We start from the raw sequence: 27,735 nt of genomic DNA on the forward strand, positions 1-27,735 counted from the left end.
TTAAAACATAACAGGACTGCACAAGCAATATAATAATGAGAGAAGATGCCCTTCAATTTGACATGTAAAATAGTCTCCCAAAACCCAAAACATCCATCTCTACATTTCCTCCAAAGAACAGAAAAATAGTCTCCAATCTCAAAAACTCTCTGCAGGTGACTAATCAGCCTCATATACCATAAAAAACCCCCAGTTTCCTATTACAATCTCATCACTTGATTGTTTTCATCCTAACCCACCCAAAAGAAGCAAGGAACTCTAAATAAAGATTTAAATGGGATCCACATAGGGGGCCCAATGGAAAGGCTCAAAAGCCATCCACAACTCTAGCCACATTGGAGGTTTGGACTCTTATGCTGAAGCTGCCGTTGGACTAACTCTTGGACCCCATGGAAAACTGTTTTGGGCCCCACTTCGGATCCAGGCTTGCTCTTAGGTCCAGGCCTGGGCCTTCACCAGGATATCCTCCTCTTCATCTTCTTCTCGTTTGCATCACAAATTTCGAGTCTCCAACGGATCCACATCTTTCAGTCTTCCTTTTTTTTTTTTTTTTTTTCTTTTCATTAATTTAAACTAGTTTTCGCAATTCAATTGGATAGTGCTTCCAACAACACCGCCAATTAATTATGGCAGGTAAAATCAGATTTGCGTTTCAAAAAGGAATGGATATGAAGCAAACAAAGCAACCAAAAGAAATATAGGAGTAATCTGATCACTGTTACAGCTGAGTATATCTAACATTTTATATCTTACTGGCGGTACCCCTGAAGAAAGAAATGGAAAAAAAAAAAAAAAAAACGAAACGAAAAAAACATTGATGTCACCTTCCAAAGCATTTCAGTATTGAAGATGTAAGAGTGGAAGAGAGGAACTTCAGTCCAGCAGATCCTCCCGGGAAGTATGAAATAGAATAGTATGAAAGTGAGAGGACCTAGATCAAGGAAAAACAAAATTATTAGAGCTCAGCATCAATTTGCACAGTGAGCACATTATCTAGTGAGCAAGCATTTCAATTCAAACCCCCATACTCTGAAATGCATGTTAGAATTCCTGACCACCATTTACTGGCTGATGGGAGATATGTGTGCCACGAATCTCAGTGCAGATTGTGTGCGCCAACTCACAAATTTTCACTTTTGTTAAATTAGAAGAGAGCCTATTAACATCCTTGATTTCCTATGGACTGATATGAAGCACACAGAAATTTGAAATTTTCTCAAGAGAAGGCTCCCACTGGTTCGTGTTTAAATGATCCGGGTCGTTCATTTAGTGCTCCTCAATGTGGATGTGCCATCATAAAAAATCAGGCTGCTTTGGTGCACTGGTGGGTCACATGTGAACAAAAAAATGGGTAGTTCGTCCACAGACCTGTCCCATCAGATGACTGGACAAGCTGATTTGAGGCGATGGCACATACAATGTTTTCAATATTAATGATATCAACCAATATATCCCACGATATCTCTTGTACTCCACCCATACGATACGAAATACACAAGTAGTGTTTAAATTTTCTTGTATCGCATGAATATTGTGAAATATTGTGACTAATCCTTTACAAAAAATACTTCATATCAACAAATATCGCATGAACACATGGGAAGTCTAGGTCTGAGGGCAGAAAAATTGAAAAAAATAAATAAATCCAAACTCCTTCGATCAAATGATCAATTGGCCCCTATTTCAGAGTATTTAAGGTGTTTGATGAAATCATTGTCACATACATTCTAATTTTGGGATTTGAGGAAGATGGGCTGCTTTTCATAAAATTGGAGATTTTTTTTACAAATTTTCTCAAATCGGAGAGGATGAGTACCAGTGTTATGGTAGAGAGAGTATCTTCACTGGTATCATTCTACCATGACCTAAGCACAGTATTTGTCGGTTTGTGGAGCAACAGTACTATGCCCAGCCCCATTGAGATGGAGATGCTGATTTTGAGCCGCCATGCAGCTCTACGTGGATCTGAGCCATAGCCACATATATTATTCACATGTATATTTCTAGTTTTCTACTTCTTCTCTTGCTTTTGAATGTATTGCTTGCATTTCCATACATGCCTTCTTACATTGAATATACTTGCATCAATTCAGTTAGACAATGCATAGATTAGGACCCCATACAAACAAAACTTATAAATGACACTTGTTTTTTTGTGATGTTTTGATTTCTAAGTGTGTATTGATGTCTTTTTTTAACAATCCCTGAATTTTCATTGAAAAATTTGATCAATTTCCCTATGTTTTCAACAACAATAATACATTACGCGATACAACCGATATATCCCATGCGATAACCGATATGTATCTGTATCCCAAGGGTGTGATACATTACGCGATAACGATACAGAAAACGTTGGGTACATACATGGTGAGGCCATCCTGATGGATGTATTAATTTGATCTCCCATGCATGCCACATGAGCACATGTGGAGAAAGGACTCAACATCCTACTCTCCAGGTAGCCTTAGCAGGGCTCCATTCCATGTGGAGAAAAAAACTTGAAATTCTTTCAGTTGCTCAAGGTCCTTGGTGATTGTAAATTGTATCAGCATGTAAAGGGATGAAATGGGTAAGGAAACAAATAAAAGGAGCCGATCATTGAGAAAAGGAAGAAAGAAGAGGCAGCCAGGATGTGCAAACGATAAAATAACAGGCAATGCAGTCATTAACCAATAAGCATTACCACACACACACACACACACACACACAAAGGGTCATTAACCAATAAAGAAACAAGGTAAAAGAAGAATAAAGCCAGAGAAACGTCAAGACAAGGAAGTGAATACCTGTATCACAGAGAAAAGCACAGAGAGGATGTAGCTGTGAAGCACCATGGACACATATATGGTACCCACCATGCTGCCAATAAATCCCACAGTGAAAGGAAGTCTCTGCCAAAAGCATAGCCAGACCCACAGAAGCAAATTAATTTCTTATTGCCATTTTTGTTTGGGTTGGTGAAAAGCATAATACTTTACAAGTAGAGAAAATTCAACTGACTAAAAATTTGCACAAAGAAACAGAATCCATGCTGCAAAGTATATTATATAGAACTCAAATTATATATTTGCAACAAGGAACGTACTCCATGCTGTAATGCGAAGAATGTTTTCTAATGCCCAGGTGCCAAAACAAACGGATGTGAAAATAGAAGCTCAGTAGAGACAATTGTCCGAGTAGGATTTGAGTCCTATTAACCCACAGAAGCCAATTTGGAACATGCCCAAGATCTGGGCCAGGGCCACTAATCTTGGGGACCCCATGGTGTATCTTCCCTGGCCCAAAATTCAGCCAGGTCCCTTTAACTGGTTGACTACACATATGAAAAAATGGATGGTTAAAAAGACCAGCATTCCACATTCAAATGTGCACTCACTTGATACCAGACTGGTCAGACTTACACAGTACAAAACATGGCAGAGCACACTTGACGACCAGCATAGATCTCGCAGATGTGGGGAGAGTATGATCTGAAATCCTATTGCATCCAAGCAATAGAAGAGCTCAAAGCATAATGATAACATCGGATTCTGTTCCATCAGCTCATCCAAGGCATATGGCTCAAATACAAAATTCAATCATCTGCTCCCCTGATTGGTAGTCAATCTCAATGTGGTGGACCTAAAAGACCTTCCCCAATTCCCTAAGAGGCATTATAAAATACAGTGCTTGGGCCAAGTACAAGTGAATGCAAGTGTGAAACATGGTTCAATGATCCAAACAGTTCATATCATAGGATTTGATGGCCCATGTGCAAAAATCCCTCAGATTGGCATTATGTTAACCCTTCAATAAGTGGTCAAGTAATTGATAGTTATGAGAGAGAATACAGCAACAGTTCACATTCAGCCAAGAGAGAGGTCAAATATTATATGAATAGGATCCTCCAACCTGAAGGGATTTTGTCTTCATCCACGGAGAGGCCTGTTGTACCAATGTTTTGGTTCATTGAAATATGGGCTCCACTAGTACAAATTAAAAACGAGAAAGGTACTACACAGCCTTCTAGCATAGGCTGGTGCATTTATTTCTCATCATGCCCTTTGATTTCAAAGTTGCTCAAACCCTAGCAAGATACAACCAATAATACCTCACACCAGATCTCCAAACTGGCCCGATTCAAATATCCTACCGAAAACACAATTTTTTCTCATTATATCCCACCCAAAACTAGCCTGATTCCCAGCAAAATCATACTGTTACTTTGGTATTACATAACATCATTATTTAGGCAATATAGCCAAGCATGCAGCTGTTCTAAAAAAGGGACGGACATATAATCGGCACAATGATAATGTTTATTTCAACATTCTTAAATTACAAGTTGAACTTTTCCCTTTGCACGATATCAGGACCTGTTTGTTAAGTGAAATGTTATTCCCACTCCCAAGAATTGTTAGTTCCAATGGAGGGGTAGCTTCAGCAATATGGTAATTGATAAATGCACTTAATTACAGTCATGTTCCTTCCAAACAAAACTTAATTACAATGTGGAGCCCAGTCCCACAATATGTCGTTACATTTTGGACACTTCCACTTTATTACACCAATTATTGCAATTTAATCTAATGATGTGTCCAAGCACAAGTTAAAAGAAAGAATGTTACACAAATACTAGCTACATCACTTACATGATAATTGGTGCAAAAAAAGAAAAAAAGACTGATCAAATAAGGTGGGAGGAGCTGAGATACCTCTCGTGATGACATGTGCGCAAGCTGATTCTTTGGACCTTTGAGGGCAAAGAACGATGCGATGATAAAGGTACAACCGAGAGTGAAACAGATAGCGAACTTTTGAGGCATCAGCACCATGACTGGAAGGAACATGGTGAATGAAATGAAAATGAAGAAAATGCCAGTGGCCAGGAACAGCCCAAAGTACATGAGCGACTTCCCAGAAGGAACACTGCTAGTGGCCGACTGCAAGTTGCCGGGTATGTCCCTCACTCCTTTTGAAACCCTAGGAAAGATCAAAACAACAGATGGTGAATCCGCTAATACTTCCATGGGAGAAGCAATTAAATCCAGCAGCCCGCCTCATAGCTATACAGACTGATTGTCACGGGGAATAAAGGAAAAATGCCAACATGAACTTCTTTGTAGCATTTGAATCAAGTGGACAATTTTAATTGATCTCAAGGAAAGTTGTCTTGATGGGGCATATAGAAAAATATAGGTCAAATTTCCTATTAAATGCGAATAGGAAACTCCCCATTTGATATCTAATTTTCACAAGTGGGGCCAAGCCATTAACCTGATATTACCCATCATGGACGAACCACGCTAAAAAATTCTCCCAAATTGGGAGATACTAACCATCAAATCTCATCTTTTCTCCGTTGAATGTGTACTCTTGGTGCATTGTTTTCTTAACCATGTATTTACATTCCAGCAATGAAAAAGGTTAAGAGTTGATCAAATAAAAAGATTTCTCTTGGCATGGTTCATCCTAGATGGGGGCCAATCAGATCAATGGATTTGATAAACCAATCATGGGCACGTGAACAGATTAGGCATCAAATAGGGAAGTTCCCTATTCGCATCGAATAGGAAACTCGGCCCCATAAAAGTAAAAGAATGTATCAGAACAGTGATAGTTTCTGCACAGTAAAAGTGCAAATAGGCATAACACCAAATTATCATGCAATTCATTCTTGTCATCCTATTCTGTCATTTCTGTATCTGTAAATGATCATGGATTGAAAAGAAATTTTGAAATAGATAACTTCTGAGAAATAATTGAATAGTTACACAAGCACAGTGATTCATACCAAACAAATTAAACACACTTATATACTACCTTCCAATACAAATTTGCAAATGCAGTTAACACCCAGTTGCGGCCTTCAGGAACCTTTTTACCTCAGATGTCCTTCCCACTCCATGTTCATGCTCCTGCTCTTGCTTCCACAGAGCTTACATTGTCTATATTTTTAAACCTAATGTTTCCATGCTCCTGTACCCAAATATACTCCTGCTTGCCCCCACAATTTGCAACTAATGCACAAATTATGAAACAAACCATACACATCTCCTTAGTGACTGGACTAACTGCATGCAAACAAGCGCAATCTTTCACAATACAAAGGCAGTCTGGTTTGTTGGAAAATGCCATCACAACAATGTGAAGGCCAATAAAGTCACAATATAACATGGCCACCTATACTATAAACGCCATGGTCAAGATCATTGCTACAACAACACATCATACAACAACCTTGGTCCCTTTTACTAACAGTCCATGCAATTTTATGTGCATCTCATCATCGTTATTCAATTTCATAAGAGTACAGGTGGCCTATTGTTGCCTGTCTCTAGTCGCATGAAGGGAGCATTTAAAACAGAGGAACAGAGGCACACAAAAATTTAGAAAGCACAAGCAGTTAAGAAGCATCTATATAAAATAATGAGGTGTTACACAATGCTAAGACTGAAAGCTTATACAAAACCTTCCAGATTTTCTGTTTGTACACTTTGGGCCCATGGTTCAATGATCCAAATGAAGCAGCACCAAGTGGGCCACGATCAAGACACCTGGCCAATCTACTTGTAAGATTATGGATCCAACATGGTCCTAGTGATTGTGGATTTGGGCCCCACAGTATCGGTGACAAAAATGCTTACTACTGTAGGGGAACTTGACGAACAAGACACTTACTCCAATAAGCTATGAACTTGTGCACCATGTTTTGACTACACCACGCGTATGGGCACTAACTGATAGGACCACCCTGTGGGCCCATATATCTGATTGGCCAGTTTGTCCAAATCTTCCATTGCAACGATCCTGTGGGATCTGTAGATAAGATTAAAAGGAAGCTTGATACAGGCCAGAATGATCTAACCTAATATGATGCCATGAAATTAAAAGACGGATTAACTAGAGCAATGGAACGACAAAATAAAGCTAATTTACCATAAATTCAGAAATTTCAGATTTATGACATGTCCAAATTCAAGCCTATGACAGTCCCACAATGCGAATCTCATAAATAACTGATTAACCAGGACCTATGGGAGATAGAACCCCCATCCTAGCATAGGGTTAAATATGATTTAATGGAAATCATGTGTCTTGAACGAGTTTTGCCATGTTAGGGCAATTAAAAGGTTAGGGAATGTGGAAAATGGGTTAGGGGCATCTAGGCTAAGAGGAATTAAGGTTGGAACATTAGAGTTGAGGTTTTGGGAAGTTTCGGGTTGGGATTTCAGATTTTGGGTTAAGGGTTTTAGGACTTAGGGTTTGTAGAGTTGGGAATATGGGTTTGAGGTTGTGGGAATTAGGGATTTATGATTTGGACAAGGGATTTTCAGATTTTGGGGATTTGGGTTTGGAAAAGTTGAGGATTTTGGAATTTGAAAATTTTAGGGTTGGGATTTGGTGAAATTAGTTTAGGGTTTTTTTTTTAATAGGGAAGCAAAGGGAAGGGAGGAGCATTCATAACGAGACAAGGGGGCCACCATACAAGGTTGTGGTCAGTTTTGGGCTTGGGATGGGTCGATTTAGGTTTTGGATGGTAACAAAGAAGGGGAAAAAAAAGGAAGAGATGGAGAAAGAAAAGAAGAAGATACCTCGTTCATAAGAGAGGATTAGAAAAGATAACTAGGGAATCGCTCGTGGTTTCACACCACCAATCTAATCACAAGATGAATTTTTTTTCTCAATCTCAGAGCAAAATGAGAGAAATCTCTTTCATTCATAACATCCATAATAGCTAGGGTGGGAACATCCAACCCTTTATAGTCTCAGAAAAGACATTTTACAAGAAGGCACTCTGAGATAAGATTCTCAACATAGACGCTTAAAGAATTAAAAGTTATTCCTAACTCCCTAATCTCAACACAAATATAAGCCATACAAAAAATAACAAAACATGTAAACAAACTAAACAACTAAACTATTTCATGGCCCATGGGGGTCCATGATCGAGATGTCTAATGATGATGACCCAACCATCAGAATGGTCCACGGTTGAAATCCGACGGTCCGATCATCATGTCCATTCGATCCAATGGTCTGATATGTCTATCAAGCTCTTATAAGCAGCCCACATGCATCTTCCTAGTGTAGGGCCCTCAAAGATGCACAAACATGCACGTAAAGTCTTCAACATGGCTAGGAATGTGAATAAGGTCAAGTGGGCCCCATGTAATGATCGTGTAGCCATAAGGAGACTAGCTTAGCGCTCCTCTAGTATGATGCTTGGATGTCCTCATTAAAGCCGAGACTCAACCACTGGTTGGATGCCTTAATCATGGTGTGTGCTATGGTTGCATTGCCAAACCATTACTATGGCACCCAACTGTGAATGGCTTGTGCACCAAAAATTCCTAGATTGGAAGATCCTAGATACATAATATTCAGTTTTTACTTCACTACACGACCATTACATGGGGCTCACTTGGCCCAATTCACATTCCTAGCTACGTTGGAGACCCCACGTGCATGTCCATGCATATTTGAAGGCCCCACACTGGGAAGATGCATGCGGGCTGCATATAGTAGCTTGATAGACACGATAATCAGACCGTTGGATCATCATCATCAGACATCTTAACTGTGGACCCCCATGGGCCACAAAATAGTTTAGTTATTTAGATTATCTACATGCTTCGTTATTTTTTGTATAACTTATATTTGTGTTGACATTAAAGAGTTAAGTACAACTTTTAATTTATTAAGTGTCTTTATGTTGAGAATCTTATCAAATAGCGCATTTTTGTAAAAGGTCTTTTCTGAAACTATAAAAAAGAAAATGGGGTGTGTGGAGCCTTAATGCCATTATTTTGAAAAAAAGAAAAAAGAAAAAAAGTTGTGTTTTCTCTTCTTTATGTGATTTGAAGAATACTCCATGTGATTTGGAGCTTGGGTGTGGTATGATTCCATTCTCCATTCAATGGAGGTGTGAGGCTTCCATCTATCATCTTCATTTCTATCCAAAAGAGGTATTTTTTCAAAAAACTTCATCTCTCTTCTTCCATTCCTATCCAAAACCATCTAAATCATCTTTTTCTTCAACTTCCCGAACCGAAATTAACCATTGAGGACCCCAAAATCCATAACTTTCCTTCATCCAAAACCATAATTCCCCTACCAATACCAAAATCCATCAATCCCCTTAATCAAATCACCCAATTTATTCCTAATTTCATCTTTTCCCAAAAAAAAAAAAACCTAATTCCAAAATTCCCAATTCTCATGAACTCCAATTTTCCAAATTTCATATTTTCCCCTTCCTAACCCTAATCATAGATCCTACAAGTTAGTCCCTTAAGTGTGGAATGTGCCTATGCTAAATTGGAAGTTTTATCCTTCCATCGGGCCTGATTCTAATTGATTTATGTGATTTCTTAACATGCGGGCATGTCGTTTAAGTTGAATCAGATTTTATTTCCTATTATTTACTCTTAATTATGTGATGGGTTAACATCTTTGTTAATTGAATTACTTTGTGAATTCTTTCATAATCTCCATGTTGCATGCTATGATTAAATCATGTGTCCTGCATCAGAAGGGTTAGGATTCTTCCAAGCCAGAGGACTTTTGGTTCATGGGCCATCCAGTGGGGCACCTAGTATCAACTGTTCGGATAACTGAATCATGGGCCCTAGTTGCCCTCAATTATGCAAACTTAACCCCTATGGTATTATAACAGTATAACCTTTCGACCACCTATTTTAGGGTTAGGATTCTTTCAACACGAAGGATTTTCTGGTGCATGGACCATCTACAGTGGGCTTGGATTATGAAATCATGGGACCCACTTGCCTCCACTTCAGCAAACTGCATGGTACTATACCAGTACAACCTTTCAACCCGAGCATTCAATAACACCCAAATAATAATAATACTACCCCAAAAGTAATATTGAATTATTCTAAAATACATTTTATATTTACCAAAACATAAAAAATACTTTATTCAAAGATTATCTTTAGAATGTCTAGAATGAGAAATAATAAAAAGCTACAACCAGTACAGAATTGATATGTTAAACATGGGAGGTCCTGCCCATCAACAGATGTGCAATTTGCTATCGTACGGCAGTACCCCAACTTCTGAAAAGCTCTCCCACCTTCTCATTGAAATTTGAAAGGCCCGACTATACTAAACAAATTTAGGAAGGAGCAGCAAAGCGATCTTACCACCCTGCAGTCAATGAATAAATGATGCAAAGCTTCCTCATTGACTGGGTGTGTTGATTATAGTTGCACAAAGTGTGAAACAAAGCAGCGACAGATTCAGGTATGAGGGCAGGAAAGAGTCTGTTTCAAAATGTTAACTAGTATAAATGGCTAGAAGCAGGGAGCAGGAGCACGTTTCCTGGTGCAATTCAAAAAGGGAGAAACACCTTATTAGAAGGATCATGCAGCTAAGGTCCTGATCGTTGATCATTCTAGGCTGCATCACCTCACCATGGATGGAGGATGCCTAAAATCTTCCAAATCAAAAGATTGTAATGCTTCAATCAATAGCCTAAAAATTGACAGTTGAGAAGAAAATACAAGGCTCAACCTTTGACTGGAAACAATTGAAAGATTGAAGGGTTAAAATCTTCAAGTCCTGGAGATTTTCAGGGTTCTTCCATGCAAGGTGAGGCCCATTAGATCAATGATTCAGATCAAAAGAACTGTGGGCCCCACGCATATGGATTTTTTACCTAGCAAGCTAAATGGTATGTTGATAGCAACACATGATAATTCCTCCAAATATGGTCATCATTGAATTGTGGTACCAGTAGTTGCTGGTGGGTTAGAAGTGAAAGCAGCAGCACTTCAGGTAGATGGCTCCTAAGACTAACTTTCATGCTCATTGTTTTTTTTCCCCATCCCGTGATGCAAATAGTTGACGAATCTAATGGAATAAAGTGATAGAAGAAAATTCTAAATGACCTATGTTCAACATGAACCCACTTTGATCTTGACATTGATTATGAACTTTTTTCAAGTTACAAATTTTATTAGAGAAGGAGAAGTATAAATAAATAACATCAGAAAAAGAAGTGACTCCCTAGTACAAATTAATAAGATGTCAACCATAAAATCCTTTAGCAAGGGAATCGGCAGAAATGCTTGCTTCACCTGAAACATGGTAAAAATAATATTTAGGATCACCAAGACTTGAATTTCACCAATAGTAATTGACAATCCTGAAAGACCTAGTTCCTGATGATGCTCATGTTATCACATCCCAATATTTCATAAGTTCACTCTGCTATTTGTGAACTCAAGAAGGCAAAAGAAAAGGTCATTAAAAGCCCTTGAAGCAAGGTATTCCATATCGGTAACGGTCACTATCGTTACCAATACGGGTATCGGCTATAACGGCCGATATGGGGGCAAAATGACATTTACAACCTCCGTAACGGTTGATTTTATTATTTTTTTGCCCAAAAAAATTCTGAAAAATATTTAGAAAATCGAAAATAATGTAAATATTCCAAATTTGTATTCATTTTTTTTAACATGTTTATAGTAGCATAATGGTTCGCTTTTTGGTGAGAATGTTGTATCTGGTTGTTTGGTGAATTTATGAACATGGTTATGACTGTAATATTTACACATCACCATCAAGCATTAAAACTAGAAATCGGAAAAAAAGGGAAAAAAAAAAAGAAGAAAAAGCATTCATACCACTTTTTTTGATTTTTTGTAAAAAAATAAAATGCCCTTAAAGCAATCACTTCAATCTACGATTTTAATCCTAAAAGCTATAGTAAGAGTTGTTGAAATTTGTTGTAAAATAATCTAGGAAAGTTCTTGATATAAGAAAAAAAAAAAGTGGATTAAATAGGAAAAAAAAAAAGTTATTGTTTTTCGACCGTTATAGGGGTAATGGTCGTTATGCCTTGTAACAGTCGTTACAACCCCCGTACTGGTTGATGCGATCCCAAAAAACCAACTGCCCCGTTTCACACTTGTATTGTGTAACGGGTTACAGCCGTTACCTATATGTATCGGCCTTTACAGCTGTATCATAATGGACATGGAACACCTTGCCTTAGAGAGCTTTTGCTTCTTCTTGTAGTTACCTGAATCACAATTCAACTAATTCGCATTTTGTAGTTCGTAGTTCAAAACATTTTAATTTCAAGAATTCTTGAGGTAGATTCATTTAGTTTGTTTTTCAATTCGTTGGATTTGTAACTCAGGTTCACCTGGTTTGAGAGAGTAGTAATTCGACATTGCTCATTCCAATTCATGAAGTCAACTGTCCAAATTCACAAACATATTGACTAGAGGTTTCGGTTGTTTAATTGGCCTTGCATGACAACGATCTATCTACAATGGGTCCCATAGTTGGAATGTTTAACTTGAGTTAGTGTATGTCATCTCTACAAGTGCCATCATAATTGGTAAATTGTACACATCCATTCTTTTCCAACACAGCCCTATAAGAGTATAAAATTTTGAATATGTGTTGTCCGTATACACTGTCATATTATCAAATCTCTCACAGGGCAAACCACTTTTTAATGCACATGTGATGTTGAAAACACCCCACCCTACGTGGGATGACCAATTATAGCAGGATCCGAACCATTTCAAAACTGCACATGTTTACCCCTAAAAAGCCCCAAACTAAACTCAATTCCATATCTAAATTAGGCTAAAAACCAAGGCCAATTCCATACTCCTATAAGGCCCCAAACCAAGCCAAATCCTAAGCCATTCCCTAGGCCTAGCCAAATTCAAAACCTAAGTAATAAATAAGCTCTCACCTCAAATTGAGAATCATGCCTTCCAATTTCTTAAAATGCCCCTCACACTTCTTAAAATTATAAGAAATACTACATTCAAGAGGTGCATTAAGAGGAGGCTTAACTAAGGAAAGGCACATCCAAAAGTCAAATATCCATCTAAAATGCCGCTCACACTTCTCAAAATACAAGAAATAACAATCTCGAGGTGCATCAAGGAGAGGCATATTTGGGGGAGAATACATCCAAAAATCAACTTCCCCTCTAAAATGCCCCTCACACTTCTCAAAATAACAAGAAATACCACATCTAAGAGGTGCATCAAAGGGAGGCTTATCCAAGGGAGAACACATACAAAAGTCAACTCTCCCCCAAAATGCCCTTGGATTTCTTCTTAAGTACACCATCTACCACTCTTAACGACTAATGAGGGAATGCTATCTAGTATCAAACTCTATTATTCAATCACAAGGCACCATTTGGCATTTTACCTCTCACTTACTCCCATATTACCAAGTTGTCATCCCCTCACCTCCTCCATTCTCAATACACATCAAGAGGGGATGAGGGAGAGGGCTCCCATCCAACCTAGCTACCTATTTTCCAAGCTTAGTCCATCTAGCCCAAGCCTAACCCATCCTTCCCAACTAGCCTAGCCCATCCAAACCAATCTAGTCAATCCAGCTCATTGCTCACATCTAAACCAATCCAATCCGTTCAAAACCATCATCCAACCAATACAAGTCATCTCAACAATTTATATCTTGTGGAGTAGGGTCGAGGTTGAAGACATCCGACTATCTCCTCTACAAATAGTGTCGGGCCACTTTTTTTTCTTTCCCACATCTCCATTTGCCGGTCACCAAACATGGTCCATTTATTGCCTTTAAAAAAAAAAAAAAAAAAACTTTGCTTATAATTAGTCACAACATTTATTCTCTCTCCAGCCTCCCTGCCTCTCTAGTCTATTCAAGTGCATGCTCTGGGGCTTGTCAATTATCCGGATGTTGCCACATTAAAAACTAGAATCGACTGGAGCAATTTTTGTTACCGTCTTTCTCAGGCAGGGTATTCTGCAACAGTAATGGTGGCCGTAACTGCCACAACCATTACCTTTACGATACGGGGTGTAACAACTGTTATGGGGGTCGTAACGACCTCTTTTTTTTAATATTTAAATTGAAAAAAATCTGAAAAAAAAAACTATATCAGCCCTGTAACAATCCATTACAGGGCCATTACGGCCTTTATGACCCTTAACATGTAACGGTTGCCACCTTACCTTTCTATAATGGCCTTTACAGCCCCTTAATGGTGCACCATGCTCTCAGGTAAATAGGTCCTGACAAATTGCCTGTGTTTTGATCCCCCACTCCGACTCCTAAGTTGGACATTGCACCCTTTACATATTTTCATCCTCGCATTTCACATCTACATCATCACATCTCTTCTCAACCTCCCAATTTCTCTAGTCAAATCAAGTGTATACTCTGGGGTTTAATGGCTCTTGGGATCCTACCACATCAAAAACTCAGATTGACCGAAACATTTTCTTTTCTTTATTATATCTTTCAGGTAAATGGGCCCTATTGGATCACCTATGTTTCGATCCCTCACTCCTGAGTTGGGCATTGCACTATCACATCATTCTTTTTTTTTAACTGTCACTCTCAGGTAAACGGGTCCTAGTGGATCGCCTATATTTCAATCTCTTACTCCCACTCCTGAGTTAGGCATTCCACTACTGTAGCAAGCATTGTACACGAGTCGAGTTAGTAGACTCGGAAAAGCTTGACTCGCCTAGGCTCGAAAAATTGATTCGGACCAAGTCGAGCTGGTTATTGGAGCTCGAAAAAATTTTGAGCCAAGTTCGAGCTTACCCAAGCTCGAATCGACTCGGCTTGAACCTTGACTCGGATCAAATCAGCTCGGTGGCTCGGTCATTTTGATCTTAATGTTGCTCATCAAGTGTTTGATGAAATGTCTCGACGAAGTGTTGTTTCTTGGACTGCCCTCATACCGGGTTATTTTCGAAATAAGTATTCAAGTAAAGATTAAAGAAACAAATCCTCACAAAAAAAAAAGATAGAAAACTTTACATTGTAGGGTTGGCCTCATATCTTAATCTTGATGTTGCTCGCCGAGTGTTTGATAAAATGCCTGCAAAGCACTTTTACTGATTTTGCATTCGAAGCGTGGAAGATTGAAGATGCAATCTATGTGTTTGAGAAAATGTCGCACAAGCTTGAACTCGGCTCAAGTTGGCCTGAGCTGCTGACCGAGCCGAAGCAGAGCTGGCTAGTCAAGCTCGAGGACCGAACCGAGCCGCGTTGGAGCTAGGGTTTGCCGCTACCCGAGTTGTGCCAAGCTTAGCTCGGTTCAACTCGTGTACAACTCAACCAATACATCATTAATCTATCTACAGAGTTAGGACAATCGAATCCCTTGAAATTCATTGAATCCCAAAAAGTAAAGACTGTACTCGTGTGGTCCCTTACTCTGAATCCTAGATCAGGAGCCATTATAAAACAAAGGATCCTCATATACCTAAAGATTCTGCAGGGTCTAGCAAATTGCAAAAATCGGAGTTAACTGTCTAGTGAAAACTCCAAGTCAAACATTTTATATCCCGAGTCAAGCAATAAAAAGCATACGAGCAAGAGCCTAAAAATGGCCCCCGTGAGAGTGATCCTAGCGTTTAGCCTTCACTCACAGCTGAAGTTGTACACGAGTCGAGATTGGCATAGCTCGGCTCAGCTCGGCAAGCAGCCAACCCCACCTCGAACTCGACTCAGCTTGGTCCTCGAGCCTGACTGGCCAACTCGGCTTAGTTCGGTTAGCAACTCGAGCTAGCTCAAGCCAAGTTCGAGCCTGTGCGACATTTTCTCAAACACATAGATTGCATCTTCAATCTTCCACACTTCGAATGCAAATCAGTAAGAGCGCTTTGCAGACACTTCATCAAACACTCAGCGAGCAACATCAAGATCAATATATGAGGGCACTCTTATAACGTAAAGTTTTCTATTTTTTTCTGTAGGGATTTGTTTCTTTAATCTCTACTTGGATACCCATTTCGAGAATACCCTGATATGATATCAGTCCAAGAAACAACACTTTGTTAAGGCATTTCATCAAACACTCAGCGAGCAACATCAATATCAAAATGATCGAATCACCAAGCCGGTCGAGGTTCGAGCCGAGCTGAGTTGGGCTCGGGTAAGCTCGAACTTGGCTCGAAATTTTTTCGAGCTCCAAAAACCAACTTAACTTGATCCAAATCTAGTTTTGAGCCGAGGCGAGTTGAGCAAGCTGACCGAGCTAACTTGACTCATGTACAACTCTACTCATAGGTGGGGTGTCTACAGTCTCAAGGCTCAATTCCCCAGTGAAGTCACCATTCTCTGAATGTTGTATTTTGGCATCGCGCTCACGGGGGGCCCTTTTCAGGCTTTTCCTCGTGTGCTTTTATGATTTGATTTGGGATATGAAATATTTGACTTGGAGTTGCAACTAGCCAGCTAAGTTAGTTTTTTGCAGTCGGCTAGACCCTGCAGAATTTTTAGGTATTGGAGAATCCGAGGATCCTTTGTTTTATAATGACTCCTAATTAGCGAACCGGGATTCAAAGTAAGGGACCTCAATGATAGGGAAGGAAGGTTTTAGGCACTTTCTTCGTTCGCACATGAGTGCGGTCTCTACTTTGTGGGATTTAGTGAGTTTCAAGGGATTAAATTATCCTAATTTCTAAGACAAATGAATGGTGTAAGGGAATGAATGATGCGTGATGTAATAGCGCAATGCCTAACTCAGGAGCGGGAGTGAGGGATCGAAACATATGCGATCCTCCAGCACCCATTTACCTGAGAGAGACGATAAATAAAAGGAAAACATGAATGAATTCAAGGTGCAATGTCCTACTCAAGAATGGGAGGGAGCGAAACACGAGTGATCCACCAGGACTCGTTTACCTGAGAGAGACGATAAAGGAAAGGAAGAAAATACCCCGATCACTCCGAGTTTATGGTGTGGCAAGATCTGGAGAACCGATAAGCCCCGAAGCATACACTTGGATGGACTAGAGAAATAGAGGGTTAAGGAGGGATATGATTATGCAAATGCTAAATATAAGAATGATGAAGATGATGAATGATGCATTGTGCAATGTCCAACTCCGGAGTGAGAGTGTGGGATCGAAACACAAGCGATCTGCCAAGACCCATTTACGTAAGAGAGACGATAAAGAAAAGGAAAATATTCTAGTTCGTCCGAGTTTTTGATGTGGTAAGTTCTGGAAAAACTAGCAAGCCCCAAAGCGTACACTCGAATAGATTAAAGAAGCAAGGGGGTTGGAAAGAGAATAAGTATTACCACTAATTATAAGCAGAGTAAAAGAAAATAGTAAATGTACCACTTGAGGTGACCAGCATAATGGAGATGGGGGAGAGGGAAGAAAAGACCCAACACTCTTAGTAGAAAAGATGATTGGATATCCGCAACCCCTACCCTATTCCCCAAGATCTAGACCGTTGAGATGACTTGTATTGGTTGAACGATGGCTTTGAACAAGTTGGATTGGCATGGATATGAACTAGGCATTGGGTGAGTGACTTGAAACTAGATTATATTGCAGGGTTTATATGGTTTGGATGGGCTAGGTTGGTTTGGCAAGATGGGTTAGATTGAGTCAATAGGATGGGCAGGATGGGCTAGGTTGGTTTGGCAAGATGGGTTAGATTGAGTCAATAGGATGGGCAGGATGGGCTAGGTTAGTTGGGTAAGGTGGGTTAGGCTTAGGCTAGATAGGCTAAGGTTGGAAAATGAATGATTGGACTGGATGAGAGCCCTCTCCCTCCTCCCTTCTTAGTGTGTGTTGAGAATGAAGGAGGTGAAGGATATTTATGGGTGTGGGGATGACAACTTGGTAATATGAAAGTAGATGAGGGGCAAACATGCCAAATGATGCCTTGTGATTGAATAATAAAGTTAGGTGCCGCATGGTATCCTCTCAATAGCCCTTAGAGTGGTAGAGGATGTAATTAAGAAGAAATCCAAAGGCATTTTAAGGGGAGAGTGGACTTTTGAATGTATTCTCCCTTAGATAAGCCTCCCCTTGATGCACCTCTTAGAAGTGGTATTTCTTATAATTTAAGTAGTATGAGGGGCATTTTAGAAGGACTGAGGGAGAGCTGACTTTTGGATGTGTTCTCCCCCAAATATGCACTCCCCTGATACACCTTGAGGTAGGAAATTCTTATAATTTGAGAAGTATAAGGGGCATTTTAGATGGATAATTGACTTTTGGATGTGCCCTCCCTTTGTTAAGCCTCCCCTTAATGCGCCTCTTGAATATAATATTTCTAGCAATTTCGAGAAGTGTGAGTCGTATTTTAGGAAAATAGAGAGCATGACACTCAATTTGAGGTGATAGCTCATTTATTACTTATATTTTGAATTTGGCTCAAATTTGGCTTGAATTGGGCTTAAATTTTGGGGGTGGCTAGACTTAGGGAATGGCTTGATTTGGGGCTTTATTTGGGTATGAAATCGAGCTTAGTTTTGCGCCTAGTTTAGATATGGAATAAAGCTTAGTTTGGGGCTTTTTTGGGGTGAACATAAGCGGACTTTCGAAAGTTATCACGGTTAGGATCCTATTGCAATTGGTCATCCCACGCAAGGTGCGGTGTCTGCAGATGTAATCCGAAATACCATTAAATCCTCCAAAACTCATGGTGTGGAAACTAAGGTATTCAATAACGATAACAATAGCTATAACAACCACCACCATTAACATTATGATACGGGCCTTAACAACCATTATGATCTCTCTCTCTTCTTCTTCTTTTTTTGGAAAAAAAAAAAACCTGCATCAATCTCGTAACAGACCTCTTTTTTTTTTTTTTTTTCTTTTTTCTTTTTAAAGATAACCTGTAGCAAACCGTTACGGTCCGTTTTTTGTTTCCATATCGCCATTACAGCCCCATGACGTGCAATGGTTCCCACCGTTACTATTACGTTATAGTTGTTACATAACTGTTTTTGAATACCTTGGTAGGAAATGCTAAAACAGGTCCCAGCATTGGGCATCCTTGGATGGAAAGAAAACGATTTCCACCAGTCATGTTGATCTCTGGTTAGCAGAAGTACTATTCTCGCGACCAAGGGATCCCCCTCTAGAACGCTTACATTGGCTCTCCCAGTGTTTTCAGTAGCGCTGTAGCGTACGCAACGTAGCGTAGCGTAGCGTAGCGAAAACGCTACATAGCGTATGCATGTAGCATAATTCCTTGGTAGCGTAAGCTACAAGGTATGTAGCGTAAGCTACGCTGCATGTAGCATAGCGTAGCGTGTAGCATGGATAGCGTAAGTTGCCTGAAATCTCATTTTTTTAAAGTGTTTTTTCTATGTTAGTTAAACACCTATTTTAAAATGGTGATGACTTATACCTATGACACATGGCACTAGATTAAATTAATCCAGACCATCCAAATTGTGGTCCATACCATAGATAGAGCACTTAGATCAATCCGGACCATTCAAATTGTGGTCTATATCATGAATTTGTGATGTTTCAATAAATAAAAAAGAAGTCATACTCAGAGATGTCTGAAGGCAAAGAGAGGGATTTTGCATGGAAATATGTGGTTGATGATCTGGATTCATAGTCAAGAACTCATAGAAATTATGCATTTTGTAAATTTTATCATATGTTCTATTATTTTAATTAAAAATATTAAGGATTGTGTAGCTTACACTATACGCTATACGCTATAGAGGGTCAAACGCCACGCTATACGCTACACGCTATTTAAAACACTAGGCTCTCCTAATCGGTGACCTCATGGAGGCATAAATGGCCCATGGTTCAGGTACAACCTAGGGGGCTTCTCTCTAGGTGTTCTTCAGTGCATCCATATTTCCAGATGTACTCCACCATCTTCCTCCTTGCGACTCATTCAGCCTATAAAGGTGTCTCAATATTCAAAGTAGGAACTATTATTGTCAATGTCACTAATGTTACAAAGCGAGCACAATGAAAAACATCCAGATCGTCTCAACATCCATTGACAAGCCAATAGACAACAACCCAACCCACCTTCTAATTATGCGTACGTTCCTCATTGAAGGATCTTGGGTTATCTTTCTTGGCAACTAAAAGACAAATTGTGTACCAAATTCATCTACTAGTCCATGCTCAGGCCAAAAATACCCATAGTGAACTGGCCATAACTGTCTTCTACATCCAAAACTAATAAATCAACAAGCAAGATCAGTTGGCACTCACTTAGAAACCTAGACACTGAATACTTACCAACTTGATAAATTTTCAACTCTTAAGCCTTTAAAATTTTAAATCTTTGCTTTTAGATCCTCCAATGAGACAAAACAAGTAAAAACCCAAAGAAACATTTTCCCTCTCATTACCACCTGGAATTGGCCAACATTCTACCTCTTGGCCAGATTGAGATATTGTGCAAGTCATGGCTTCAATAAAGATATATAACAACTGCGTCAAGACAAAAGTGGGATGGAGCTGTAGGATTTGTGGGTTAGGTGATTACTTGAAAAATCCCATCCACTACTATCAAATAATTACCAAATGAGGATGTCATACTAAAGATTCTCCAGAACATTTGCCTCCTATGCATGCATGACAAGGAGACTATTGACCACTTCTCCATCCATTGCCCTTTTGTGAGCATTATTTGGGCGGAATTTTGAGAAGTTTTCAGATTCATTGGTCCTTTCCACAAATGGTGGGTGACCTTTTATTTGCTTGGCACGGTGCTCATTTTGGAAAGACAAGGATGGTGCTTTGGAGAATGACTCTATTGGTAGTTTGGTGGGCTGTTTGGGAGGAAAGTGTTGAGAAGTGGAGCCACATCTGGGGCCGCACACAACCGGTCGTGGAGCCCACTCGACCGGTCGTTACCAGTCGTAAACTGGCACGACTCGAACTCCAGCGAGCATCAGTTTTTGGGTCCGAGGTGCTCGACCGGTCGTGGGCCATGCACGACCGGTCGTGGGGTCCGCTCGACCGGTCGTGGTTACGCAGATTCGTTTCCGAATCTGATGCGAACTGTGGATTTCTGTGTCGCCTTTCACAAGGGTGCAAAAGGGAAGTTGTCAAAACTATAAATTGGGGTCCCTAGGGCTATTCTAGGGTTAAGGTGAATATTTGGAAATATTTCTAAGGTGTGGGCAAGGGATTTTCTCTGTACTTCCAAGGAAGAGGTTAGTATATTGCCTTGTAATCTTCGTTATTCTTCATAGTGGAAGTTTGCATCTGTGGTTTTTTACCCTAGTTTGGGGTTTTTCCATGTATATCTCGTCTTGTAGTTTCTTTGGATTGCTTTGATCTGTTTCTAGTTTATATTTCTTCTTGTTTATTGTTTGTGAGTGAGACTTGAGATTGGATCTAGGCTCACTGCGTTGTTGGCGTGCTGCGCAACAACTGGTATCAAAGATATTGGTTTTAGTTCTATTGGGAGCTATGACGGAAGAAAGGAAAACTAGAATTGAGAAGTTTGATGGTTCAAACTTTGCCTTCTGGAAGATGCAGATGGAAGATTATCTGTATCAGAAGGACCTCTATATTCCTCTAGGAGGAAAAGAGAAGAAACCAGAAAAGATGGCAAATGATGAATGGTTTTTACTAGATAGGAAGGCTTTAGGAACGATCCGACTTTCTTTGTCTAAGAGCGTCACCTTCAACATATCCAAGATGAAAACTACAAAAGAATTAATGGAAGCCCTAGTTACCATGTATGAAAAGCCCTCAGCATCCAACAAGGTTCATCTTATGAAGCAACTATTCAACATGAAGATGTCAGATGGTGGGAGCGTGGCTGAACATCTAAACGAGTTCAAGACAGTCACCAACCAGTTGGAATCCGTTGGCATTGTTTTTTAGGATGAGGTCAAGGCGTTATTGATCTTATCCAGTTTGCCAGACGGTTGAGATGGTTTGATGATTGCTGTGAGCAATTCTTCAGGATCGACAAAGCTAAAATTTGATGATGTGGCCAGTCTAATTCTTAGCGAAGAATCTAAAAGAAAGGCATCAGGAATTTCAGGGGATTCAGGAAATGCTCTAAACGTTGAAGAAAGAGGAAGATCACTGAACAAAGGAGGTAATAAACACGGGCGTTCTAAGTCGAGAAAGAAGTCCAAGGGACCGAAAAACAAAGATGGGTGTTGGCATTACGGCAAGAAGGGGCACATGAAACGTGATTGCAAGGTGCTCAAGAAACAAGAAGGAAGCTCTCAAGGTGGGAATGATTCAGTGAATCTATTTGAGGAGAGTGACACAGAGGCATTGATCTTGTCTCTTGATGCGAGGAATGAGTCTTAGGTCATAGACTAGGGTGCTTCGTTTCATGCCACCTCATGTAAGGAAGTTCTGTGTGATTATGTGTCAGGTAACTTTGGGAAAGTCTACCTTGGTGATGATGAGCCGTGCAGTATTGTTGGAAAGGGAGACGTTCATATAAATCAGAAAGACGAAATGGTGTTGAAATTGAAGGATGTCAGACATGTACCGAGTTTGAGAAGGAATCTGATCTCAGTGGGGCAGTTGGCCGATACCGGTTATGTGACAACATTTACCAGTGATTCCTGGAAGATCACAAAAGGTTCCTTGGTGATATCTCGAGGTAAGAAGGAAGGTACTTTGTACGTGACTTCAAAATCGTATAGTTCACTCGCAGTCGCATCAACTGGGGTGAATGGGCAGTTATGGCATCAGAGGTTGGGACATATGAGTAAGAAAGGGATGAAAGTGTTATTGTCAAAAGGGAAGCTACCAGGGCTAAAGTCTATTGACTTAGAATTCTGCGAAGACTGCGTGTATGGTAAGCAGAAGAGGGTAAGTTTCAAGAAGATGGGACGCGCTCCAAAGACGCATCTGTTGGAGCTTGTACACACTGATGTGTGGGGACCGGCATAGGTATCTCTTGGTGGCTCATGTTATTTTGTTTCCTTTATAGATAATGCTAGCAGAAAACTGTGGGTCTATTTCTTAAAACATAAATCTGATGTGTTTGATGTATTTAAGAAGTGGAAAGTTATGGTAGAAAACGAGATAGGTAAAACAGTAAAATGTCTCAGATCTGATAATGGGGGAGAGTACTCTACTAAGAGATTTGAGGAGTATTATGCAGCAAATGGAATCAAACATTAGAAAACGATTCCAGGGACACCGTAACAGAATGGTGTGGCTGAGCGCATTAACAGGACCATCCTTGAGCGCGTCAGGAGCATGAGGTTACATGCAGGGTTACCCAAGACCTTTTGGACAGATGCTGTGAATACTGCCGCATATCTCATCAATAGAAGTCCCTCAGCACCATTGGATGGTGGGCTATCAGAAGAAACGTGGACTGGGAAAGAAGTGAACCTTGCACATCTCAGAGTGTTCGGTTGTACTTCATATGTTCACATTGATGCAGAGCACAGAAACAAGCTGGATGCAAAGTCCAGGAGGTGCATGTTTTATAGGCTACGGGCAGCATGATTTTGGATATAAGTTTTGGGATGCAGAAAACAGGAAAATCATTAGAAGCAAGGATGTAGTTTTCAATGAAAAAGTGATGCATAAAGACAGTGTGCAGAAAAATAAGGCCGAGAAAAAAGAATTCGTAGAGTTGGAAGAGTTACAGGACACGGGTGTTACAGCGCCATAGGATGATCATGCACATGAGCATTATGAGGCAGAGCTGCATACACCGGTTGTGAGGAGGTCTACTCGGGAGAGGAGACCCATGGTCCGATACTCACCCTCCTTACATTATCTACTGCTGACAGATAATGGTGAACCAGAGTGTTTTGAAGAAGCATTACAGTCGGATACACGGGTTAAGTGGGAGCAGGCTATGGATGAGAAGATGGACTCTCTTGAGTCCAATAGTACATGGGAGCTAGTCACTCTACCCAAGGGTAAGAAAGCTCTTCATAACAAGTGGGTTTACAGACTGAAGGAGGAGCACGATGGTTCGAAACGGTACAAGGCTAGATTGGTTGTGAAAGAGTTTCAACAAAAGACATGTATCGATTTCACTGAAATATTTTCACCGGTACTGAAATGTCTACGATTCGCATGGTCTTGAGTATAGTGGCTACAGAGGACTTACATCTAGAGTAGCTAGATGTTAAGATAGCCTTTCTTCATGAGAACCTTAAAGAAGAGATATATGCATCAGCCGATAGGATACGTGGCACCAGAAAAGGAGAACAAGGTGTGCAGACTGAAAAAGAGTCTATATAGCCTGAAGCAGGCCCCGAGGCAGTGGTATAAGAAGTTCGATAGTTTCATGTCGGGAAACGGTTTTAGGAGATATCATGCAGACCATTGTTGTTATTTGAAGAAGTTTGATAAGTCGTACATCATCCTTCTTCTGTACGTTGATGATATGCCTGTGGCCGGTTCAAGCATGAAGGACATCTCAGATCTCAAAAGACAACTGTCTAGAGAATTTGCCACGAAGGATTTAGGAGCTGAAAAACAAATCCTAGGCATGAGTATAAAGCACGACAGAAAAAACAAGAAATTAGTTTTGTCACAGGCAGAGTACATAGCCAAGGTACTTGATCGATTCAGTATGGGAGGTGCTAAGCCGGTTAACACTCCATTAGCCAAGCACTTCAAGCTATCTAAGGAGCAAGGTGCAAAGACACAGGAGGAACGGGACTACATGGCTAAAGTCCCATACGCGTCAGCTATTGGGAGTCTCATGTATGCTATGGTGAGCACGAGGCCAGACATTGCTCAAGCAGTGGGAGTTGTTAGCAGGTTCATGAACAACCCCGGGAAGGAACATTGAGAAGCTGTGAAGTGGATCCTTAGATACCTGGTAGGTACTAAGGATGTAGGGCTATGCTATGGTGGAACGGAAATCAAGCTACAAGGCTACGTGGATTCAGATTTGGCAGGAGATATCGACAGCAGAAGAAGCACTACAGGTTATGTTTTTTCTCTGGGTAGTGCTGCAGTCAGTTGGGTCTCTCAGTTACAGAAGATAGTATCTATCAGTACGACGGAAGCAGAATATGTTGCGGCTACAGAAGCGTGCAAGGAGATGGTGTGGATGCAAGGTTTTATGGAGGAGTTGGGTAAGAAGCAAGCAGATTGCAAGCTGTACAATGACAGTCAGAGTGCAATACACTAGGCTAAGAATTCAGCCTTTTATTCAAGGACCAAACATATTGCCATCAGATATCACTTCATACGTTCATTATTGGAAGATGGATCGATTGCTTTGGAGAAGATTCATAAAAGTGAGAATCCTGCGGATATGCTAACCAAGGCGGTTACATGGGAGAAGCTGAAGCTCTGTTCAGCTTTGACTGATCTTCAGGCTTGAAGACGGGAAGGTGGTGCACTCCGGATGAAGAAGACAAAGGTTTATGGCGATGTGTCTCCAAGTGGGAGATTGTTGAGAAGTGGAGCCACATCTGGGGCTGCGCACGACCGGTCGTGGCCCCTGCTTGACCGGTCGTGGAGCCCACTCGACCGGTCGTAGACTGGCACGACTCGAACTCCAGCGAACATCAGTTTTTGGGTCTGAGGTGCTTGACCGGTCGTGGCCCATGCACGACCGGTCGTGTAGTCCGCTCGACCGGTCGTGGTTACGCAGATTCGTTTCCGAATCTGACGCAGACTGCGGATTTCTGTGTCGCCTTTCGTAAGGGTGCGAAAAGGAAGTTGTCAAAACTATAAATTGGGGTCCCTAGGGCTATTCTAGGGTTAAGGTGAATATTTGAAAATATTTTTAAAGTGTGGGCAAGGGATTTTCTCTGTACTTCCAAGGGAGAGGTTAGTATATTGCCTTGTAATCTTCGTTATTCTTCATAGTGGAAGTTTGCATCCGTGGTTTTTTACCCTAGGTTGGGGTTTTTCCATGTATATCTTGTCTTGTGGTTTGTTTGGATTGCTTTGATCTGTTTCTAGTTTATATTTCTTCTTGTTTATCGTTTGTGGGTGAGACTTGAGATTGGATCTAGGCTCACTGCGTTGTTGGCGTGCTGCGCAACAGAAAGAAACGCAAGGTGCTTCACAAACAAACCGAAATAGATGAAGCGAACCTCCCAAAGGGCAAGACTTCTTGTGATCGAATGGGCTTCCTGTCTTTCAAGTCTTGTAAGATGTAATTTTCTTTTTCTTGGGATGTAGCTGGGTCACCGCCTTGGCACCTCTGTCTGTTGTCTGTTTTGTTGTTTTCCTTTTTCTTCTTCAATAAAAGCTCATTATCTTTCAAAAAAGCAATAGAAGACAAGAAAATCACTTCTCATTCAGAAGAAACAAAGGAAAAAATAAAAATAAAAAATCACTCTTTTCATATGGATAACAAGAGCTCTACAAAGAAGAGATACAGCAAAGGGAGAAAGTTCTGATGTAGCCAGAAGCACCAGAATGCAGTCTGATGGAGAAAGAGATTGACCACACATGCCTCAAACCACATGCTAGCAAGGAGTATTTTCTCAAAAGGAAGTAGGAAAAAAAAAAATCATAAAACCATGAGATAAACCACACGTCCAAAAGGAGGTTTTAATATATCACAATGAATTCATGCTCCACATTGTCCCAAAGCAGCAAAAATTACTAAAAAGTAGATGACGAAGCAAGCAAATTGGTAATTTAATATAACAATTTTGACAGAGAAACAAAATTCAAAAAATAAAATAATGATCCACATAGCTCATTAAAATATGCAATTTCAACGAATTTCAGCTAGCAAATGCAAGAAATATTAGAAAGGCAGAGAAACATATTCAAATCTACACTTCACAAAATTTGCACAATTCAAATAAATAAAATAAATGGAGCAGCCAGCTTCTATTTCCATCCCACGTATAGAATTCCACGTCTAACATTCAAACAACCTAAAAATGGGATAGGTCAACAAGATCAGGACTGTTCATTAGGTAGGCCCTAATGATGGAGGGTTCATAGCTCAAAATTAACACTGGATGGAAGTTACTAGCAACAAAGCAGTGATCAATATTCGATGATAAAAATTCATGTACTGAGGGTAAGTGTTGTCTGATGAGTGCGATTTTCAAGCTATGTCCCATCCAATGTGGGGGCCATCTGATGAACGGTCCAGATCTCTTAAGAGTCCACCAAGCGTTCATTTTTCAAAACTCCGGACACAGAATTCCACGACGAGAATTCACGCTCTCTAACGCTACAAGCACAGAATCAACTCAAACTGAAAAATTAAAAGGAAAAAGATCTGGAATTCGAATTTCCTGATAAAGATCGTCTCTTACACGTTGAAAGTTCCGGTGACCGTATCGTTGGCGGTCCGCACAGCCGCTTCGAGATCGAAACCTAGGCTCGAAGATCCGCCGTCATCGGGAGCTGATTTGGAAGCAGCGTAGGAATTCCAATCGGCGAGCAGGGACGACGACTGCTGTTGCTCGCTGCTGCTGGGGCCCCCCATAAACCAAGATTGCGCTGTATTCTGCATCTGGACAGAGAGAGAGAGAGAGAGAGAGAGAGGAAAAAGGATGTTCAGATCTGGAACTGGAAAAGGCCAGGGAAGGATGCGTCGGGATTCGTGCCGGAGTTATGGTGTCCGTACGGATCTTCTCTCCAATTTCAGTGGCAGTGGGGAACGGAATGACGGAGACGGGCGAAAAATGGAGGGTAGAGATCTAAGAAGGAAGAAATATTGGCGGTAATTGGATGCGTACTCCGCACACCGCGTAATTCTTCAGGGTGGTTGCTAACGTGCACCGGATTCATGACAAGATGATTGATGTTTGGCTTGCATTTTCTGCACGGTGTACATGGACTTTCATGTGTGAGTAGTGGGACCCATGCAGAGGTAATCTAGACCGTTTGTATATTGTTTCTTGAAGTGGATGGACTAATATTTGGAATTTTTTCTTGATAAGTGGTTACTGACCTTCAGATTTGTGGCATTAAAGTTAGATGGCTAGGAAGAGAAATAAAATGGTGTTCAAATTTCACATAAGAAAGATCCCAATAAGTGGGCTCACGGTTCATTGATCCAAACCGTTAG

General features: G+C 40.5%; 1 protein-coding gene and 1 long non-coding RNA gene across 2 annotated transcripts; one reads left to right on the forward strand and one right to left on the reverse strand.

Annotated features, from left to right (window-relative positions):
- Positions 1-27,414, reverse strand: LOC131257897 (protein transport protein SFT2). Its single transcript, XM_058258827.1, has 4 exons — positions 26,978-27,414; positions 4,698-4,965; positions 2,790-2,894; positions 1-931 (listed from the first exon to the last, which is right to left on the reverse strand). The coding sequence occupies exons 1-4, from the start codon at positions 27,175-27,177 to the stop codon at positions 821-823; spliced, it is 684 nt and encodes a 227-aa protein (XP_058114810.1). The 5' UTR covers positions 27,178-27,414; the 3' UTR covers positions 1-820.
- LOC131257898 (uncharacterized) lies at positions 20,441-25,966 on the forward strand. The gene is made up of 2 exons (XR_009177696.1): positions 20,441-20,579; positions 25,754-25,966. It is a non-coding gene; the product is annotated as an uncharacterized LOC131257898 (long non-coding RNA).
- Positions 27,415-27,735: the final 321 nt, after the last annotated feature.

The sequence above is a fragment of the Magnolia sinica genome, chromosome 10, assembly GCF_029962835.1.
Source record: "Magnolia sinica isolate HGM2019 chromosome 10, MsV1, whole genome shotgun sequence".
Classification (NCBI taxonomy): Eukaryota; Viridiplantae; Streptophyta; class Magnoliopsida; order Magnoliales; family Magnoliaceae; genus Magnolia; species Magnolia sinica.

Bases quoted from the DNA above. Each gene is read 5' to 3' on its own strand.
- LOC131257897 (XM_058258827.1), bottom strand. From the start codon at position 27,177: ATGCAGAATACAGCGCAATCTTGGTTTATGGGGGGCCCCAGCAGCAGC. The intron at 2,895-4,697 runs GTATCTCAGCTC...TGCTTTTGGCAG, and splicing joins CGCACATGTCATCACGAGAG to AGACTTCCTTTCACTGTGGG. The intron at 932-2,789 runs GTATTCACTTCC...TCCTTGATCTAG, and splicing joins TGCTTTTCTCTGTGATACAG to GTCCTCTCACTTTCATACTA.